The sequence below is a fragment of the Hoplias malabaricus genome, chromosome Y (genome assembly GCF_029633855.1).
Source record: "Hoplias malabaricus isolate fHopMal1 chromosome Y, fHopMal1.hap1, whole genome shotgun sequence".
Lineage (NCBI taxonomy): Eukaryota > Metazoa > Chordata > Actinopteri > Characiformes > Erythrinidae > Hoplias > Hoplias malabaricus.
In genome coordinates, this window is record NC_089820.1 from 52,829,634 (window position 1) to 52,849,361 (window position 19,728).

At 41.1% G+C, this 19,728-nt stretch overlaps 1 protein-coding gene across 1 annotated transcript; it reads left to right on the forward strand.

The window, feature by feature from the left end:
* Window positions 1-1,640: 1,640 nt before the first annotated feature.
* LOC136679640 (zinc finger protein 507-like) lies at window positions 1,641-15,168 on the forward strand. The gene is made up of 8 exons (XM_066658283.1): window positions 1,641-1,740; window positions 4,181-4,825; window positions 5,238-6,721; window positions 9,209-9,326; window positions 9,824-9,935; window positions 12,815-12,919; window positions 13,256-13,390; window positions 14,598-15,168. The coding sequence occupies exons 2-8, from the start codon at window positions 4,183-4,185 to the stop codon at window positions 14,929-14,931; spliced, it is 2,931 nt and encodes a 976-aa protein (XP_066514380.1). The 5' UTR covers window positions 1,641-1,740; window positions 4,181-4,182; the 3' UTR covers window positions 14,932-15,168.
* The last annotated feature ends 4,560 nt before the right edge of the window (window positions 15,169-19,728 follow it).

Genomic DNA, 19,728 nt, shown 5'->3' on the forward strand with positions numbered 1-19,728 from the left:
ATCCAGGATTAGGTCACTTAAACAGTCTATTAAACTGAGTGAATATTGGCAATAAATAAATAAATACATCACATGGCGAATGGTACAGAAACTTCTCAAGTGAACTGACCATAAACCTCAGTAATTACATAAGCAGCTTGACTAAATCTATGATATATACTTACCTCACAGAGGAAGACAGATGTTTCCATGGGAACTCAGCATGAGACAAGTAGACAATACATGTGTAAACATTCTAAACTACAGGACCTGAGGTTGTGTCTTTAAGATGATGTGTGGGCCTCTGTTTGAAGAATGTGTGCTGTTTTCAAGTCAAATCAGTTTGGGGACTGTTCACACCAGGAGGGGGTTGTTCCTAGTGTGTGTGTGTGTGTGTGTGTGTGTGTGTGTGTGTGTTAACTTGGAATATAGTGATTGGACAGCGCAGTGCAGTTTCCATCATCACTGAGGTTTATGTGACGGACAATAAGTGGTGTCCCAGTCCCGCCATAAAAAACATACTTTCCAGCCCAAATATGGCCTTGTTCCCTTGTGCCTTTATAAGTACAGTAAGATCACTTTTTGGCAGTATGTCTGTGTCTCAACACTTGTCTGAAATTCCCCCACAGTATGAGCAACTATTTGACAACAAATATAGATAGAAGTGTCAGCTTTAAATGCTGTTTTAAAATGGAAAATCACAAAAAGTCATAAAAAAACATAAAATACAATTAAATGAGAAAAGGGGTCTTTTTTCTGTTTCCTACATTTGCACATATTTTAACCAATGCACATTAGTCAAATGTATAGTGTTGACTCCGCCGCTAGATGGCGCGATCGCTTATCACTCAGTACCAGATCCATATAAAATGTATGGCCCACCAAGGAGCCCTCTGCTTTTCAAATAGGTGGAACATTTGGTTTTAAATCGATTAGATTATGCTTTTTTTTTTTTACTTATAACAAAGTATCTGTACAATTGTCAAAAATATTAAAAATATTTAAAATATAAAAATAGGCTTTTTTTATAATAATAATGTATGTCAAATTAATCTACATTTTTATTCCCTGAATAATTTCAGTCCCAAAATAATAATGTAAAAAAGGAATAATACAATACAATACGTTTAAAATTGAATAATATAGAATAATATATGAATAAATAATAATACCAAATGTATTGATTATTTAAATAAAAACAATACAAAAATACAATAAATCATGAAATGCCTCCTTTTTCTCTGCAGTGGTGCACTGCATAGTTCCTGAATAATGTGTTCAACGTACAAACGTGTTTTCCATAAACTGCAGTTGAAATTGAAGCGCAGGCAGTGCACCGACCTACTGAGATACAGTGTATTGTTTAATTGTTATTAAAATATTATAGCGCAGTGGCTTAGTTGTGTCAAAATAAAAGTTCTGTATAAACAATAAAAAATATATATAATACGCTGACGTCACAACAGAATAAATCGCTTATAAATATTTTAAAATCCCACGTATTAAGTGCGTGAATTTACAAACGCGATACAGACAGAGACTCGCTGAGGAAAGTGGCAGTGGCGTGTGCAGGGCCTCGCATTCCTCTGTGGTCACCTGACCCATTCCAAAGCGTGGTCACGTGATCCAGGCTCCATTCTCGCCATTTTGAGCGCAGGGCAGTGTGAGGGGGGAGAGAAAAGTGTGAGATCACTTTATTACACACAGAGAACAACGATTAACAGCGCCCAGGGACAAAGATCACCGCCAGCTGCCGCTTCAGTAAGTAACTTCTACGGGTGAATTAAAAAAGCGCATGACTCTGAGGTATTTTTTTTTATCACACACGTAATGTTTTACTGGGTTATACCTCAGTCTGCCCTCCTCACCATGCTCTGTGTGTGTGGACGTGCCTGCGTGTGCATGTACTCTCGTCAGTGTGTGTGTGTGTGTGTGTTCTGTGGGTGTGTTTATAGTGCCCTTCATTTACTCCATTTGCTAAATTCAAAGCCAGTTGCAGTTAGGTTTTCCACTCTTTTTATGGTGTGTTTTCAGGATATGAAATCCCTTTTATTCAAATGTTCATGGTCTTTTAACACTGTCCCTCACAATAAAATAGCCTAGATACCTGTGTTGTCCATGAAAGGGGGTTCATCCTACACCTCTCTTCTCCTTAACTGAGCCTACAACGTTTTACAATTTGCCAAACTCTGTGTTTTATCACTAAACAAATCACTACCGGTTTCGTTAACACTACACGAATAAGCTCTGCTCTGGTGTGCTGATCTGTAGTGTTCCATTCAGAAAGCAGGCCTTTGGGGAATCACTTAAGCAGTTTTTGTAGCTAGTTTCCTGTGTGGACCTGTTGCACTAGGGCTGGGTGATCTGGTTGGAATCTTTGCCACTGCTTACACTGATATCTGACAAGATCTTTGCATTAGAATGGTTCCCTGGAAGGATATGTCTCTCTTATAAATCACAAATATTCCATCAGACTGTTATTCAGATAAATAACAATAAAATAGATTAAAAAAAATAAGAAAATGATTATTTTTTACCTTGTTTAAATGCCCATGTTATATTGTTTATGTGATAGAAAGTGTGTCATGAGCGATTGAAGCAGTCGACATTTCCACTTTGCAGTGGCAGAGTTCCAAAGACTGTTTCAAACACTCAGGGTTTTTCATGCCATAAGTCTAAGGAACCAAACATGTCAAACTGTGGGGCAGGGGCAGGGCAAGTAGCTGAGGGGTGGGTAGATGGAAGAAGAGACAGTTGCACTTTCATGGGTCTGCATGGGCTAATTGAAAGCAAATGTGTAGAATTATATCTAACAGATGAGTTTTTAAATAATGATTGAAGAGGGATTTCAAAGAGTTTAAAAGTTGATCACTGCTGACACATTCATCTCGACCCTTTCTCTGAGGCCATGTGGTCCAGCTGGGGTTGCACGTGTGTTTAACTCCACGTGTGTTGTTAGTAGGAGGGGAGAGTCATGGCCATGCTGCTGATGTTGCTGTGTTGAACTTCCCCAGTGAGTAAAGTCAGACAAAGCAGAAGTTAAGACCTTGTGGTCAAAGAGGGAAAGTCATTAGTTGTAAACCACATCTTTTTACTTTCTTTGATGTTGAATGGACCTGATCACATTGTAAACACATCATAGAAACGAGCTTAGATGGGTTTATCTGCACAAACTGAACCTAATAACTGTGTGATAACAGTGTAAATCATACAGTAGTTCTAACCTCAACAGATTATCATTGAATGGGGACAGAGAAAAAGGCCACATTTTTTTTCCTCACAACGTGCCGTTACAGCATAGTGTTTACATTAACAGAGTCTCCAAATGGTCAGAGCAGAAACGTTTTACCAGCCCAGGGTCACACACCTCACACCATGTCATTAAAATAAGGCCAACAGCTGACTTGAGACCTTTGACTTGCTCCTAATGAGAGATATTATTAGGGCTGTGAAGTCATAGCCTCTGCTATTCTCGTACAGTCAAGGCTCCTCACTGGACAAGCACTTAGTTTTACAGTAATGAACACGTTCAGGGATGAAACTTTTATATCTTTATCTTTTCCTAAAAGCTTTCAAACCCAGACCATAGCAAACTTGCAAAATTTAGCAAATCAAGGTTTTCTAAAGACAGTATTTAGATGTATTCTTTGTAGTGGGCAAATTCTTAATGAGAATTGCATTTAGACGTTAGAAAAGATGCATTTTTTATTCAACTTGCACATAGAGCACCGTCTCTACCAGTCAAAACGACAATTACATACAACTTCATCTCTCAGGCTCAAGGGAAAAATCAGCAAACATGTATTTCACAGAAAATGACATAGAACAAAAGTATGATAAACCATTTTCAGTGTTTTTGTCCACCCTTTGCCTTTCTTACATCGGCTATCCTTCTGTTTGCAATAAGTTGCATTAACCTCCACATCTCAGATGTCTGTGTTTGTTGTTGTGTATAATCCCTTTAAGTTATCAGAGAATGCAGCATAGCATGGAATACAAATAACGTATAGTGTACACAGTTTGTTCCTGTGTATAACAATACGTCCTGAATCACACTGGCTGCTTGATTTAACCGTTTAGTGTTTTATATATGTCTAATATGATTACACATTTATAAAGGGGAAAAAATATATGACGGCAGCACAGTATTTCCTTTTATAGTAGATCTGAGTGAAAAAAGTGTTTTTTTTTATGTGTTTAGGTATGGAGGACAGCAGTGAAGTTGCGGTCATAGTCCCTCATGCCAGAGGTCAGCAGGAGACTGTCTTGGTCCCTTACCTTAATGATAACCAGCAGAAACAGCAACACAAACAAGCTACAGACTCCCTCATCCAGGTGATCGAGAAGCTGACTAAGATAGTGGAGAAGCGGCCGAGGCGGTGCGGTCTGCCTGGGAAGAAGAGGCCCTCCATGACTTGCGCCTCATTGACCGTCGCAGAGAGTAGAGAAGGCAACGGCGGGGCTTCTCCATGCAAAATCTCCAGAGAAGAGGGCCAGACTCATAGCCGTAACACACAGCCTGGTGTGGAACCCATTAATAGAGACCCTCAGACAGTTACCTGCTACCAGTGCAGCCTGTGCCGCTTTCTAGCCCCCACGTTGGGTGCCTTAAAGGAGCACCTTAAGCAGCACGAAAAGCAGCAGAGCAACCTCATCCTCATGTGCTCGGAGCGCTGTTTCACGTCCAACCACCAGGAGGAGCTGGATGCACACGTCAGGCTCCATTTTGAGCAAGGGTCTGAGTCAAGGGGAAGTTCACAAGTGAGGACCGGGTTCCCTACCACATCTGACACTGAATCTGAGAAGACATTAGCAGCCCCTAAGAAGTGGTACAGTTATGATCACGGTGAGTATACTTCAGTGATAGTGCCATAGTTTTTCCTTAAAATCATGCCTTCAGATTCCTTGTGATGCTTCACTGGCATGTAATAGGGAGAATAGAACCTCTGCCATTGCTGCTCCAGACTCCAGACATAATAAGCAGAAATGCCACTATGTAACTTTTGGAGGAGTGTAGGAAACCACTCCATTCCCCTTGATTTCAACTGTAGGGGGAGCTCATTAGCAAAAAGTACCAAATTGTATCCCTTTTAACTTGATCTTATAGGTTCTACAAAAAAACAACAACACACACTTTAAATATTTGAATAAATGAACCACATATTTTGTATTTGTTTTGATAATGACTAATTACAAAAAGTTTGGCAAGAAGTTAACATGTCATTAACATGTAATACAATTTTCCCGTCCACCTTTAGGAAGGTATCACTGTCTGATCTGCAGCTATGAGTGCCGGCAGCAGCGTAACCTGAAAACACATGCCTGGAAGCACGCTGGCTTAGTGGACTGCTCATACCCCATATTTGAAGATGAAGACGAAAGGCATGCGGTTCGTCCCGTACCCACAGTCAGCACCAGCCCTTCCTTAGCGCAGAGTAAAGAAGAGGAGGCTATAGTGGTTTTCACACCCGTAGTCGACAAAGGCCAGGTTCTGCACAGCAGTTCCTCCATTCAGTTGGAGCTTTGCGTGCCACAAGGAGTGAAATGTGATGACATTATGGCTGAAGGTGCTGTAGAAATTGAGGGACATATCAGCAACGTATTCTCTGTTAAAGAGGAAGTTCCTGAAGACCCGTTGGTGGACGTTCAGGTGACCCCAGAAGCACAGGTGGAGCTGGAGCTAGAGATGGAGAACCAGCAGATAAGTTCTGACAGTCTGCTGTCTTCAGCACAGAAGATAATCAGTTGCAGTGGCAATGATGCTGGACATGTTAATGTCATTGTAGAGAGGTTGCCCTGTGCTGAGGAACCTGTAGGGAGCAAACCTCTTCTCCTGAGCCCAGAGGTGGCTGGGGACAAGTCCCTGCTTGCTTCCAAAGACTCCGGTTCGGAAAACCAACCTCATCCTGTCTACTATGAGGAGCAGGAAGAGGTTGTGATCGCTTGGAGTGGAGAGAAGGCACAGCAGGAAACTGAGAATGGAACATCTGATGAGCCACACCCGGATGAGAATGTGCCTCCAGTCCGGAGGAGGACGCATTCTGAGTGTTTGAGACTTCATTCACTGGCGGCAGAAGCCCTGGTGGCCATGCCCACAAGAGCTCCGGAATTGAACAGGTCCACCATTAAAGGAATAGTGGGTATTGGAACACAGATTCCAGACACAGGCCAGAGACTTATCGAGGTGTCTGCAGCTTCTGCAAACACGGGTCACTCAAAAACACCTCCAGGAGCTGTTTCGGGTCCCGGCACCTTGCTGAATCTTGGCCTTGATGGGGTCCCTCATAGCTCCAAGGAAGAAGTCCTGGTTGATGGACCTACCAAAGTCGGAATTAGCATGTCTCTGCTGACTGTCATTGAGCGGCTGCGTGAGCGGTCCGACCAGAACACCTCAGACGAGGACATTCTGAAGGAGCTGCAGGACAACGCGCAGAGTCAGTGTGGCAGTGGGAGTTCAGGGGTGGTGGTGGGATCTGTGGACCCCTCCATCTCAGAGGGTGGTCTGGTGGAGTACATTGCCGGGAGTGAAAGGCCATACCGGTGCCGGTTGTGCCTCTACAGCAGCGGGAACAAGGGCTACATTAAGCAGCATTTGCGTGTCCACAGGCAGAGGCAGCCCTACCAGTGCCCGATTTGTGAACACATTGCCAGTGACAGCAAAGATCTGGAAAGCCACATGATCCACCACTGCAAGACCCGGATGTATGCCTGCAAGCACTGTAGTGAGACGTTCCACTATAAGGTGAGCTTCAGACAATTCACTTTCGGTCTTTAGTTACCCCTGCTCTGGAGTTTTATCGCTGCCGAACAGGGGTGGGCGATAGAGCAAGGGTGTAAAGAAAGTATGCTATATTATGGGTAACTGCATGATGATACGTAAACAAGTTAATTAGATTTACCTGGGGAGGTGTAATAATGATTAAATGATTACTGACCAGATCTGTGATTTTAATCCAGTATTAGACCTTTCCAAAATGTTTACAGGTCTGACAAGTAATTATATGAATGTCCTTCTATGCTAATCCTGTTTGAACTGATGGTATGGTAATGCATAGTAAAGCCTAGGGGCAGTTCCCTGCACAACATTGATCAGTAAATGTGTTGGGTCGGGTTTGTTACACCAGGGGAAATCCTAAATATGCAGGCAGTGTTTGTGAGCCACACCCAGATGAGAATGTGCCTCCTGTCTTGAGTAGGATGCATTCTGAGTGTTTGAGACTTCATTCACTGGCGGCAGAAGCCCTGGTGGCCATGCCCACAAGCTCCAGAATTGACCAGGTCCACCATTAAAGAAATAGTGGGTATTGGAACGCAGATTCCAGACACAGGCCAAAGACTTATCGAGACGTCTGCAGCTTCTGCAAACACAGGCCGCTCAAAAATACCTCCAGGAGCCGTTTGGGGGTCCAAGCACCTTGCTGAATCAAATTTTTGTTCTGGGTTAAAGTCGCAACTGTGTTCTCTTCCAGTGGTGTGGACTGCATAAAGCAATATTAATACATAAACAAAATTGAATCTGCTGCCAGTAGAAGAAGTGATTTCTACAGGCCATTTTCCCTTTTATAAAGTTTTATTTTATTTAGTGTTCCACAAGTTTAAGTCCAGGATATTTCTCAGATCTTTTTTTTTTCACCTGCTGAAATACACTTCTTAAATCAAGTGTTTTTTGTGAAGCAAAATTGCCAGACTGCAAGGCTAAGAACCCGCAAGACCGCGTCTGAATGCCTCTGGTATAATGTGTTCACACTGTTAAACTGACCTTTCAAAGAATAGTGAAAGCATCCTGAACACACTTTGAATGGTGAGAACATTAGTCTGTGGAGGAAGGTGCACCTTTCTAAGATAGTGCTGAATGTTCTGTTTCTAAAGACCTTTTTAGATCTGCTTTTAAGCTCTTCAACCATGACAGGTTATACAGTGAAGCATCCTTGCCACTAAAAATGGCTTTTATATGTGTATAGAAGAATTTGATAAAGCTTTAAGGTTTTGTGGAATAGCTGCTAAAGAATGGTTTTCTGACCACCGCATTTAATTGTTTTTTTTTTGTTTTTTTTCATGTCCACATCAGGTTGTTCATTCAATAAGCTCCATATTAAGCACCAGCATTTCTGGATACATTCTCACTTCCCTTGCTGGATATTTCACCTGATGTCATTTTCAAACTGTTTATTATTATAAGGGAGTTTTCAGTCTTAAGTCTTGTTTAAATTTCTGATCAGTGTCGTAGTCACACAGCTCCAGGGGCCTGGAGGTTGTGGGTTAAATTCCCACTCCAGGTGACTGTCTGTGAGGAGTGTGGTGTGTTCTCCCTGTGTCTGCGTGGGTTTCCTCCGGGTGACTGTCTGTGAGGAGTTTGGTGTGTTCTCCCTGCGTCTGCGTGGGTTTCCTCCGGGTGACTGTCTGTGTGGAGTGTGGTGTGTTCTCCCTGTGTCTGCGTGGGTTTCCTCCGGGTGACTGTCTGTGTGGTGTGTTCTCTCTGTGTCTGTGTGGGTTTCCTCCGGGTGACTGTCTGTGAGGAGTGTGGTGTGTTCTCCCTGTGTCTGCGTGGGTTTCCTCCGGGTGACTGTCTGTGAGGAGTGTGGTGTGTTCTCCCTGTTTCTGTGTGGGTTTCCTCCGGGTGACTGTCTGTGAGGAGTGTGGTGTGTTCTCCCTGTGTCTGCGTGGGTTTCCTCCAGGTGACTGTCTGTGTGGGGTTTGGTGTGTTCTGTGTCTGCGTGGGTTTCCTCCGGGTGACTGTCTTTGAGGAGTGTGGTGTGTTCTCCCTGTGTCTGCGTGGGTTTCCTCCTGGTGTTGCCCTGTGAAGGACTGGCGCCCCCTCCAGGGTGTATTCCCGCCTTGCGCCCAATGATTCCAGGTAGGCTCTGGATCCACTGCGACCCTGAACTGGACAAGGGTTACAGATAATGAATGAATGAATTCTTAAAATCTGTATCGCCATTAGGTTCATATCGATCGATCCCTAGTTTACACTTGACCTGTTTGGCCAGCTTCCTACACTGTTTTGGAGGGCAAGGCTGCTGTGTAGCTGTATTGATTTCTCTGCTGCCTTGGACAGGCCCTCTGCACAGCAGCAGGGATCATTAAGCACATCATTGAGCGAGCTCTAAAGTTTAGAGTTTCTAATTGTGGAGCTTCAGACCAGTGCTTCTCCTCTCCTCTGCCGTGTACGTATTAATAAAGTGTCTGCTTACGACGAAGCACTGACGGGTTTTATTAATACCTCCCTCAGAGTCAGCTGAGGAACCACGAGAGAGAGCAGCATGGGATGGGTGACACTTCTGCAGCTCTGACGGCTGTCAGCGAAACCACGGCAAGCATGGACGAGTCTGAAAAGATGACAGAAGAGGGTGAGAATGGATGTCATTTCAGAATTCATGTCATTTCACTCCATGCCATAAACAAGTATTACTGACTGTTGCTTCATCCACAAACTCAAGTGGAAAGGAAGCCTTCCATTTGGCTTCAATTCCCCAACATTTTTAAGCTTTCTTGTAATATTTATAATCTCTGCATAATGAATGTATTTAACAAAGTTGTGCTAGATAACTGTTAGTGGTGATGGGAACTGGACATCAGAGGTATCTATTGCCTGTAAAATCTCCCTCAGAGAAATGAATGAACAGTTTTGAATGTGCCATTTGATGCCTGAAACATTCCCAGTAGTTCTGACAATGTTTTTCAATAGTTTTAGCGGCTTTTTTTCTTTGATTATCTACTACATGTCATTACAGAACAAGCCTCTGTGTTTAAGTGATTAAATATCACTCACATTTTGAAAAAGCAGTGGAATTTTCTTTCACAAGCCTTTTAGTGTTAATTGATGTTTGCGTGCACTCTTTTGCAGACTTGGCCAGCGACCAAAAAGTGTACAAGTGTGACATGTGTGACTACACCAGCTCCACCTACGTTGGCGTGAGGAACCATCGCAGGATTCACAATTCTGACAAGCCTTACAGGTGTGTTCTCAACTCCTATTTCAGTGTAGCATGGCATAGCAGGATTGTAAAGACATCGTAGATGTTAAACCATGACAGGGCTGCATAACTGTCTTCAACCACACGAGGGCAGTAAAGCCCAAGTTAAATTTTCCTGCCCGTATTCCTGCCCTCAAGGAGCAGGGCTTATGCTGTATGTACAAACATAGTATGGTGTGGGGTTAGGTGTGGGTCTTCAGGATCTTGCTCTCTCTTACACACACTCAGATACAGACCAGATCTCGTTGTCTGACTCTCAGCGGGGCTTCTTTGTGCTTGTGGAGACATCTCAGAGTCGTTCTGCTCGGCTAACCCACGCCTACTTCAAACAGCCCCTGAGAGACGCCAGCCTCTTTCAACTAACACACGCCTGCCGGCCGCACTTTGTGCTCGGCCTCCGCGCAAATGGTCTCTTACAGGACTTCAGAAGTAGGCCTGAGGGCACTTGCGCACATCACAAGCAGCCTCACAAATTAGCGCTCAAACAAACAATACGTCCAAATAGAGATTTATCCTCACTCTGAGCTGTCGGGCTCCTCTGGGGGAGGGCCGTCTTGCATGGGCTTGACAGTTTTCTGATGTTTTAAGTGTGTGTAAAATGTTTTCAGTCATTAGCGTCGGCAGGGTTATTCATTAAAAAAACGATTAAAGCAAGTAATTTCTGACTAATTTAAATATTCTAGTACCTTTTTTAAGGGGTTGTTGAGAGGAAGTGGGGGTAAATGAATGAAAATTAGGCTGAAATGCAAGGCTTTGCGTATTCAAGTGAGAGTGTCTGTTTTTCACGAAAATTGCTGCGTTCACACGGCTAGATTTGAAAGTGTTTTAATATTCAAACATAGTGAAGTGAAATTATGATTTCAGCCTCATTTCCGCCTCAATTTTCCAGTCACAGAGGGGCTCATAGATATTTACCCCGTTCTCCATTTGCAAGCTGTCACTCTTATAGAGTGTGCACCTCTATGACTAACAATAGAAGCTCCGATAAGAAGTAGTCAATGAAGGCAAAAGCAGCCAAAACAATAACAGTCATGAAGGATATCTGCGAATATTGACCGAGGCGCTGCTTCCCACTGCAGCATTAATTTGGAGAAGCTTTTGAGTTGTTGTTGTTGTTGTTGTTGTTTGTGCTGCCAATAGCCACAAGTTCCCTTCATGAACCCAGGAAACAGAAGAAGCTATAGCGCTGTGAACAGAGCATCGATGCTGGTTTGTAAATGATTAAAAATAGATTTTTGTGGGTTTTTTTTTTTCTTTTTTCTCTCTCTCTCTCTCTCTTGAACTCCTGTTTGGTATAAGATAAAACGACAGACTGCTGTTTGTGAGACTAGTCTGCGGCCACTTGTGTACTGTGCATATGGCTATGATAACAGTCAGTGGGTGGAAAGCAATAAATGTCATGTTATGTGATGAGTATAACGATTCCACTTAGCATAACAGAGGCTGGCTCATATGAGTTAATGCTGCAGCTATCTGCAAGAACGTTAGAAGATGTTGTCTTCTTACAGGTGATCTTTCGCTCCTTTGTGTTTGTCAGAGTTGTATATTGTGTTGTTAGACCGGGTTAGCGATGGCAATGGTGAAAGCCCCTGGGAACCCATTTTTATTTTATTTTTTTGGTTTATTTTTGGTATAACTCTAAACTTGGGTGTTATGAGAAACTTTCAGTGAAGTTTAAATAAAAAACACAAAACAGAAATATGATAATTCTCTCCTCAATAATGAGCAGAACTGCTCCCCTCTTGATGTGCAATGGGCAGTCCTAAAAGTGGGTAATGCTTATGTCACTATTACCCTGACCAATCGCAAGGCTACCATAGCCACGCCTCATCTCTGAGTCGAAGAGACTGTTGAGCTAAAGCTTAGGAGCCATTTTAACAAGCAAACTGTTCACCAAGTTATGGAGGGAGTGAAAGACGTAAACAGAGCAAACACAGAACACAAAACAATACAGAACGAGCACGAATGGAGTAAGTCTGAGTACAGCAGCGATAGCAGTAGCACACTTTTAATTGACTATCAGCTGCGATATCAGCCACGCTTGGCTACCGCACAGAGCAGAGTGACAGCGGGGAAGGCAAGACCCACTCGGTCGGCGGTACGGGGGAGGTAGCGGCCACACGGGACCGGGATGTACAGCAAAGCAACAGCAGGGATAAAAGCCAGACTCGGTCGGCAGTACAACAGAGTAGCAGCGGTAGAAAGCAACAATTTGGACACACTCTAGGAGGTATACAATTCATACATTTATGTTAACATAATAATATTAAAAAATATCACAATGACAACCACAGTTCAGAGTAAAAACCTTGACGTCTCGATGCTGTGTGTTGCCATGGTAACGTAAACAGCATTCTGTTCTGATAGAGAGCTGTCAGTCACGCACGGTCATTAGTTTATTTCACCATGCACACACTGTCCCCAGAGAGCTCCGAGGTGAATGTTTTGGTCATTTTTGAGGAGCGATTAAACATATATCTGTTTTTTTTATTTAAACTTTGCTGAACATTTCACAAAACACCCATGTTTAGAAATATACAAATAAACAAAAAATTCCTAAATTGGTTCCCAGGGAATTCCCAGGGGCTTTGGGCCATTCTGTTATTCGGCACAATTGGAGGATTACAAATGAAGAAACAATGTTCTGGCACTGCTGTTCACTGGCTACATTACACATTGCCATAGGGTTAGAGACATATATATATATATATATATATATATATATATATATATATAAGAATAAAAACTTGTCAGGAAAAGTCACTTTCTAATAAGCATTGATGCTTGTTTGGGGTGTGTTTTGTTTTTTAATCAGTGATTCATTATTAAATCCCAGTTCTTGTTTTTGTAATACATAACAGGTGCTGCAGCTGTGACTTTGCTACTACCAACATGAACAGCCTGAAGAGCCACATGAAACGTCACCCTCAGGAGCATCAGGCAGTGCAGCTGCTGGAGCAGTACAGGTGAGAAACCCAGTGTCAGCCTCAACCCTGTTATGAGTAGACTTTTGTTTTTAAACCTCCATCCCCACATTAGCAACTGGGTGACGCTCCAGGGGTAAAAAAAATAGAGAGGTGAGAACAACAAGCAGAAAGCATCTTAATTACCCTAGCTGAGTGTCTTCACGTCTGGTACAGAGAGGCTGAATAGTTGATTGTGTCCTGCTCTAACACAACTGGATTAAAGGGGATGGGTTAAAGTGATGTACTAGAGCATAGAGAATGCTAATGGGCTGTAGTCTCCAGAACCAAGGAAAATAATAAGAAGCAAATGTTGATTTATTTCGGTGTGAAACTCAGGTGCTCGCTGTGCGGTTACGTGTGCAGTCATCCTCCGTCCCTCAAGTCCCACATGTGGAAGCACGCTGGTGATCAAAACTACAACTATGAACAAGTGAACAAGGCTATCAACGAGGCCATCTCCCAGAGCAGCCGGTTAGTGCACCTTTCATTTCCGTGGCTACTATACTTCAGCTACGATGGCATTGACTTCTGTTCATCGAATGTGACCTTGCTGCTGAAAAGGGCTATAGTTAATAGGCAATAACTTAAACCTTAGAGGTCCACAGTTCTTGTCAGTTTGCTCTACTTGTAGTACATAATGTACTGTTAAAACATGGTTAGTTATATAATGAATTACATTTACTTTCAGTGGGAATTCTGTATTGATGTGTTGGCTCACATGTCTGACTTTATTTCAGGGTTAATTTTCATGCAATTATTATTATTATTATTTTTTTGCCGCAGAACTTTTCTGCTTGTTTTATGAGGTATGGCTGTGACATTACACCATGCATTTATCATCCATGAAACTGTGACCTCAAGAACACCCAGTGTACAGTAATTTGTTGGAAGACATAAGCTGATGTTTAACACACAAGCAAAAAAAAAAACATTTCCAAGGTAATGAGAAATGTGTTTTAAAGTACATGGATATAATATTAGATATTGAATAGCATCCATGTTGCACAGTGGTATTGCTGATAATGTTGATGCCACACGGCTCCAGGACCCCAAAGTCCTGGGTTCAATCCCCACCATAGGTCATTGTCTGTGAAGTGTTTTAGTAGGCGGATTGGCTGTTTGAAATTGTCCATAGGTGTGTGTTTGTGTGTGTGATACCCTCTGATTTGACTGGTGCATCCAGGTCCAGGTTGCTATTCCTTGTGCCCAAAAATTCCTGTTGGTGACCCACCGCAACCCTGATCAGAATGAGTGAATGGTGCCACCTTGTGGACAGTTTTGGGGTAAAGGTGATTGAGTATGTATATGTGCGAATGAAAGTGATTTTTAAAGCCGGTTTCATGAGCTGTATCTAACAAGTTCCATTATTAATTCAGAATAGGTTTAATACCTATACATTCAGTATCATCAGCATAATAGATACTGCAATGCATCTATCTGATTAGCTATATATTTATATTGTTGTACGTGTTGAGTTTATTACATTCTGTCGGTACTAGTCCCAATCACGCATTTCTGGTTTAGGCAACAGTGAATTTTACTTTGTCATTTTAAAAAAGAAAATGTTACAAAAATTGAATTCAGGGTTCAGCACTGAAGGCAAGGCATTACTATTTATATCAAGTTGTCCTTGCTCTCATATAATATGCTCTCCTATGTTCGTCTCTGTCTTGTCTAGGTCTTCAGTTGTGTCCCCTGTTGTCTTTGGCAAGAAGGAGAAAGCGCAGCCCGGTCCAGCCGCTGCTGTAACAGGGACCCTCGGAAATGACCCGAGAGCCAGCCCTGTTGAACATACCCCTGGGGATCAAGTGAGAAAGGGAGGCATTGGGCAGTCACGGGCAGGGATGGAATACTGCATGCTGTTGTTCTGCTGCTGCATCTGTGGCTTTGAGTCCACCAGCAAAGAGCAGCTGATGGAGCACATGAAGGAACATGAGGGAGACATCATCAGTATCATACTGAGTAAGGAGCAGCAGGGAAGCCAACCAGCAGAGGCTAGCGCAGTGCTGTGAGGAAAAAGGAGCGCACAAATACATACACATTCACTCACAATCTCTTAACGTTAGAGCCAGTAACTTTTGCACACGTTTCTTATTTGTTTTCAACCTGTGTGAACACGGATCACAGATTTTACAATATTTGCTTTAAACTGACGTGCACAGCTAAAAGATTCTGCACTTTCACTATCTGGACTTTTTAAAATAAGGACAAAAAAAAAAAAAAAGCATAATTACTTTTCTGTTTTTTTTTTTCTTTTTCTTTTTAAGTAATCTCTTTCTTTACCAATTTCACTGCTCAACATTTAAGTTTGTTCAGCTTTGCTGGCATAAACCTTTAATTCAAATCTACAAGTTTATATAAAAGGTCACACTGAATTTGAAAAATTCAGCCAATGAAGCGTTTCATCACATAGTGAAACATGTGTTTTGAGTATTGCTGAAAGGCGTTTCATACCTCATCAAGTCCAACTTGTTATACATAGTATATGTAGGTTACTTAGGGTAAATTATAAACAGGGCAGCTTCTAGTTCACTGTAAAGCTATTTATCAGTATATTGTTTATTTGCTACCTTACAATGTAGCTGTCTTTATGGAAAGGTTGGAAACGAGAAGGGTTCGATTTCTTATTTGTGTCTATTTATCACGTTAATGGTTTGTGTGTGTGTTTTTTGCATGTATTTTTCCGTTATATCCGCGCAAAGTAGGTAATTTTGTTTCTCAAAAGCCGTTCTTTGGTGCTACTGACCCTTCCTTCCGGGGTCATTTTTGGAATGTATCTTAAACCTATAGATAAGCCAGTAGAAAGTTGTGTGTTTATCCGTTACAGTTGAAAAGCACAAGTTAATTCATAAAACATTCTAATGGTAATTGGTCCAATAATCAGGTAATACAAACTAAAGAATCATCATCTACAATCTGATAGTGCCGCATGAGCCAAGTGTGCCGTCGTACATTAGCCGTTCTGATATTTAAAGGGGAAGTTCACTGCTAAAACTGTTGATGGAATCTGATGACTCTCTCTAGAACGTCCTGTCTGACTTGGCCTTTGTTGTGAACCTTGATGTTCACCTGCATTCAGTCCAAAGAGCTTGTTCCAAATCTAAGAACATATCTACTGTCTCTCCAGATCTATGCACATATTCACAGCAGTGGGAAAGCTTTTGACTAGCTAGCCTAACTGGTCAGTTGTTTCCAGGCTTCATTCATTTTGGCTTGACATCTCATTGTTGTACCTGCACTGGTATTGACATTGAAATTGCACTATTTCCTGGTGACTAAGCTTAAAAATCCTTGTTAGATAAATATAATGCCATGTATGAGCTGTAAATATTCCTCTTTTTTAAGATTTTGTACAGCTGATTTATTGGCAGTTTATAAAGGAAATACATTTGAGTGTTTACCAATATACCTCTTATGATCCATATACCTCAATTTTAGCCTTCTACACAATTTGTTTATACTATAAAGTAAGTCAATATAGCCTCAGACATCTTAAGAAAAGTTCAGACCAGCAACATGTCATTACAGTGAATACACTTCCTCTAGAAATGCAAGCTTTCCACTTATTGGAGTCTGAATTGAAAACAGCAGTGGGATCTATGAATGGCGTGTCTGCTCCTGGAATAGCAGCATTTTAACTAAATACAACTCAGCGAGCTGAACCGATGCCCAGAGTCAGATAGGAGTCTTGAGAGATAAATGGACCATTCTGATTTTTTTTATTTGATGTTTCTATATATAAATGTTTTTGTAAAATTCTACTCTAATTTGAAGTGTGTGGTTTGTGGAAAAAATATATGCCGTGTTTCAGTGGTTTGATTTGTCCCCTCCACATACGACAGCATTTTCTTACGATTGAACGGTTTTAGGTTTAGACTCGTTTGGAATGTTTAAAACGCAAAAACATAACTCACATGTTTTAGTACAGTTTTGTTTAAGTAAGTTTTTGCTTTACTTTATTCTGAAGATCAATAACAAAATGTTAAAATATAAGATAATAGTAAGAATAACAACAATTCTTGAAATTATTGCTGTAGAGTTTCTGGAGTCTAATCGCTGATGGCTACCTCTGGTCAAAATGTTCCCAAATTTGGTTAAACTGAACTTTTTGAATGCTAAGTCCTACTTTTCTGCTTTAAATGCAGAACATTTACCACAGAAAATATTTGCATGCTCTTAGAAATGCAAAATTACGAGGATAAAATGAAATCCATTATTCATAGCTCTTGTGATTGCTTTCATGCAGCACAATGGATCAAACACAGTAAACCTTTATTTTCTACCAAGGAATATCTCATTAACAGTATTGTCTTACCCCAATTTGCAAATTAAAATGAGCAGGTCAGGAATGTGGTGACATTGTGTGAATTCAAAGTATTAAATAATTTTAGCGCAATGTGCATTTTAACAGGAATGTCCAGAACAACAGATTTGGAATTACTTTTCCATTGACATCAAATGTTCTCACTCACGGGAGGCTAATCAGAATGCATGTTGCTAGTTTGCAATGTTTGCAAAATGAGACTTCTAGAATTGCAGGGAATTTGTATAATTTAGGAGAATAAACACTAGGCTTATCCTCTTTATCCTAGTACTACATTTCAGTTCAGATTCACTCAAAGGAAATTAGATTGAAGACATTGCCGTGTGCCGGAATCTGACTGATATTTTGATTAAATTTGAAAGCAATCGAAAGTGAAAGTAGTTCTATCATCTCCCTCATTGTTCAGATAGATTACACGTCTATTAAAATTTCCTCCAAAATGACAGTTCACAAGAGTTTAGAGAGATCCACTTGCTATGTGCCTTCCATTGTTACGCCTAATGGTTTCCAATTATGTTTATACTGTGTTTACATGTTGTCGAGGAACATCGTTGCACATCATAATGGAATTGGCAACTGTATAATAGCAGTGTTGCTGCCAATGTACGGAGTGTTTTTTTAATACTCAATTCTCCTTAAAATCTAGGTTTTCTTTTACACAAACAGTTGGGAACACTTCAGAAATACATGTTAAGGGCCAGTGTTTGCCATCATTTGTCTACCACCAACATATTTACATAGTATTTAAGTTGGTTTTCTGGACAAGATATTTAAGCAGAGTCCTAGACTACATTTTAATTTGTGTTCAAAATGCTATGTAGTCCTGGACTAGGCTTTATCCCTCTCATGGAAACTGAACCTAAGTGTAATGATTCAATGTTTTAGCCAAGTGTTGCCCCATTAATGGATGTCAATATTGTTTTGAGATGGGCCTTGACTCTAAAATGTACCCTCACAAGTATCAGTTTGTACTGACTCATGGTACTACAGTATGGCTTTGTACGTCACTGGCTGTGTATATACTACAGAGATCTGAACTGACATTTTTAAGAGAATCTCTATTTTTTTTAAGGCAACTTGTAAAAAAAATTAAAAAAAAAAAAAAAACACTATAAGAATCAGAAAAAATGTATTGCTTAGCCAAAGTATATCAAAATTTGGGGTTCTTATTATGCCGCTATTGTCAAAAAAATAAAATAAATAAATAAAAATAAAAGTAAAGGGAAGTTTTGGCATAAGAAACTTGTCATGGTGCCAAAGGAGGGAAGGAACTCTAGACTTTAACATGGTTAACGCCTTTCAGTACTATTTTCTTCACATTGTAGTGGTCCTCTGGGTCATTTTGTTTAAGTTAGTGTTCCGTTTGATTATTTATTTGCTCTTCATAGACTGTAAAATGTTACGACTTTTGCCAGTGTATTTTTGGTAATAAAGACTGAACAATAACTTAACCTTCTAAGAGTGTCATCAATTAGTGCTGTCTATGGAATGCACAGGCATCGGCGTGGGACGACTGGCCAACAATCACAGCGTTTAACTTTTTCGTTTCACTTATAAGCAAAAAAGTTCAGCATCTTCACTGTGCCATTTCCAGATGATCGACTTTTTCACAACAGTGAAGTCTGGCAGCATCGGTCCTGACTAAATGGAAGACGGTCCTTGTCCAGGCTCCCTGTAACAAATCACACCATGGCACAAGTTGGGGATCTCTCCAAACTAATCCAGCTTGGATAATTGGCTGAGTCAAGAAGAGCGCTAGTCGTTTGGAACGAGTTTCTGCTACACTGTTCTCACACTGGGACAGAAGCCCTCTGTGGCTTGATGTAATTTATCATTTAAGAGGGCAATGTCTTGTTCATTCTGTGCCCTCAGTCACTATCAGTTTGCTGCAGGGCCAAATATAGATAAACAAAAAAGAAAGCAGCAGGGATAAAATGGGCCCCTAACCCGTGGCAAATGCTCACAGAGGTGTCCATCAAAAAATTGATATAAATGCTCTAGAAAAGATAGCCTTCCCTAAAAGGCTGGGGGGGGGGGGGGCTGATTCACTTCAGTAACTAGAATTAAGCCCTGGACTGTCCACTGAAGTGAATTTTTTCTAATCACAGTCTAAAATGTGAAGCATATTTCTGTTGACTGAATATGCACAATTTTTATTTTATTATTATTTATTTATTTTTAATTTTTTTTACAAAAACACATTAATCTAGAGCTCCTAAAAACCCACAAACTGAAGTAAAAAAAAAAACCTTTTGGTTTTTCATGATCTGCTTTAGAGCTGGGAAATTAAATATGAATAAACAAAGACGATAGACGAAGATAAATAAGAAATAGCTCCTTGCAACTCACTCCTTGTGCACCTTGTGCTTGAAAGTAAACTGGCCTGTTCTCAACAGGTGTTGAATGAGGTTATTAGAAAGGGGAAGACAATGCTAGGAATGGAAACAGTTCAATTCATTCATTCATTCACTATCCAGTTATCCAG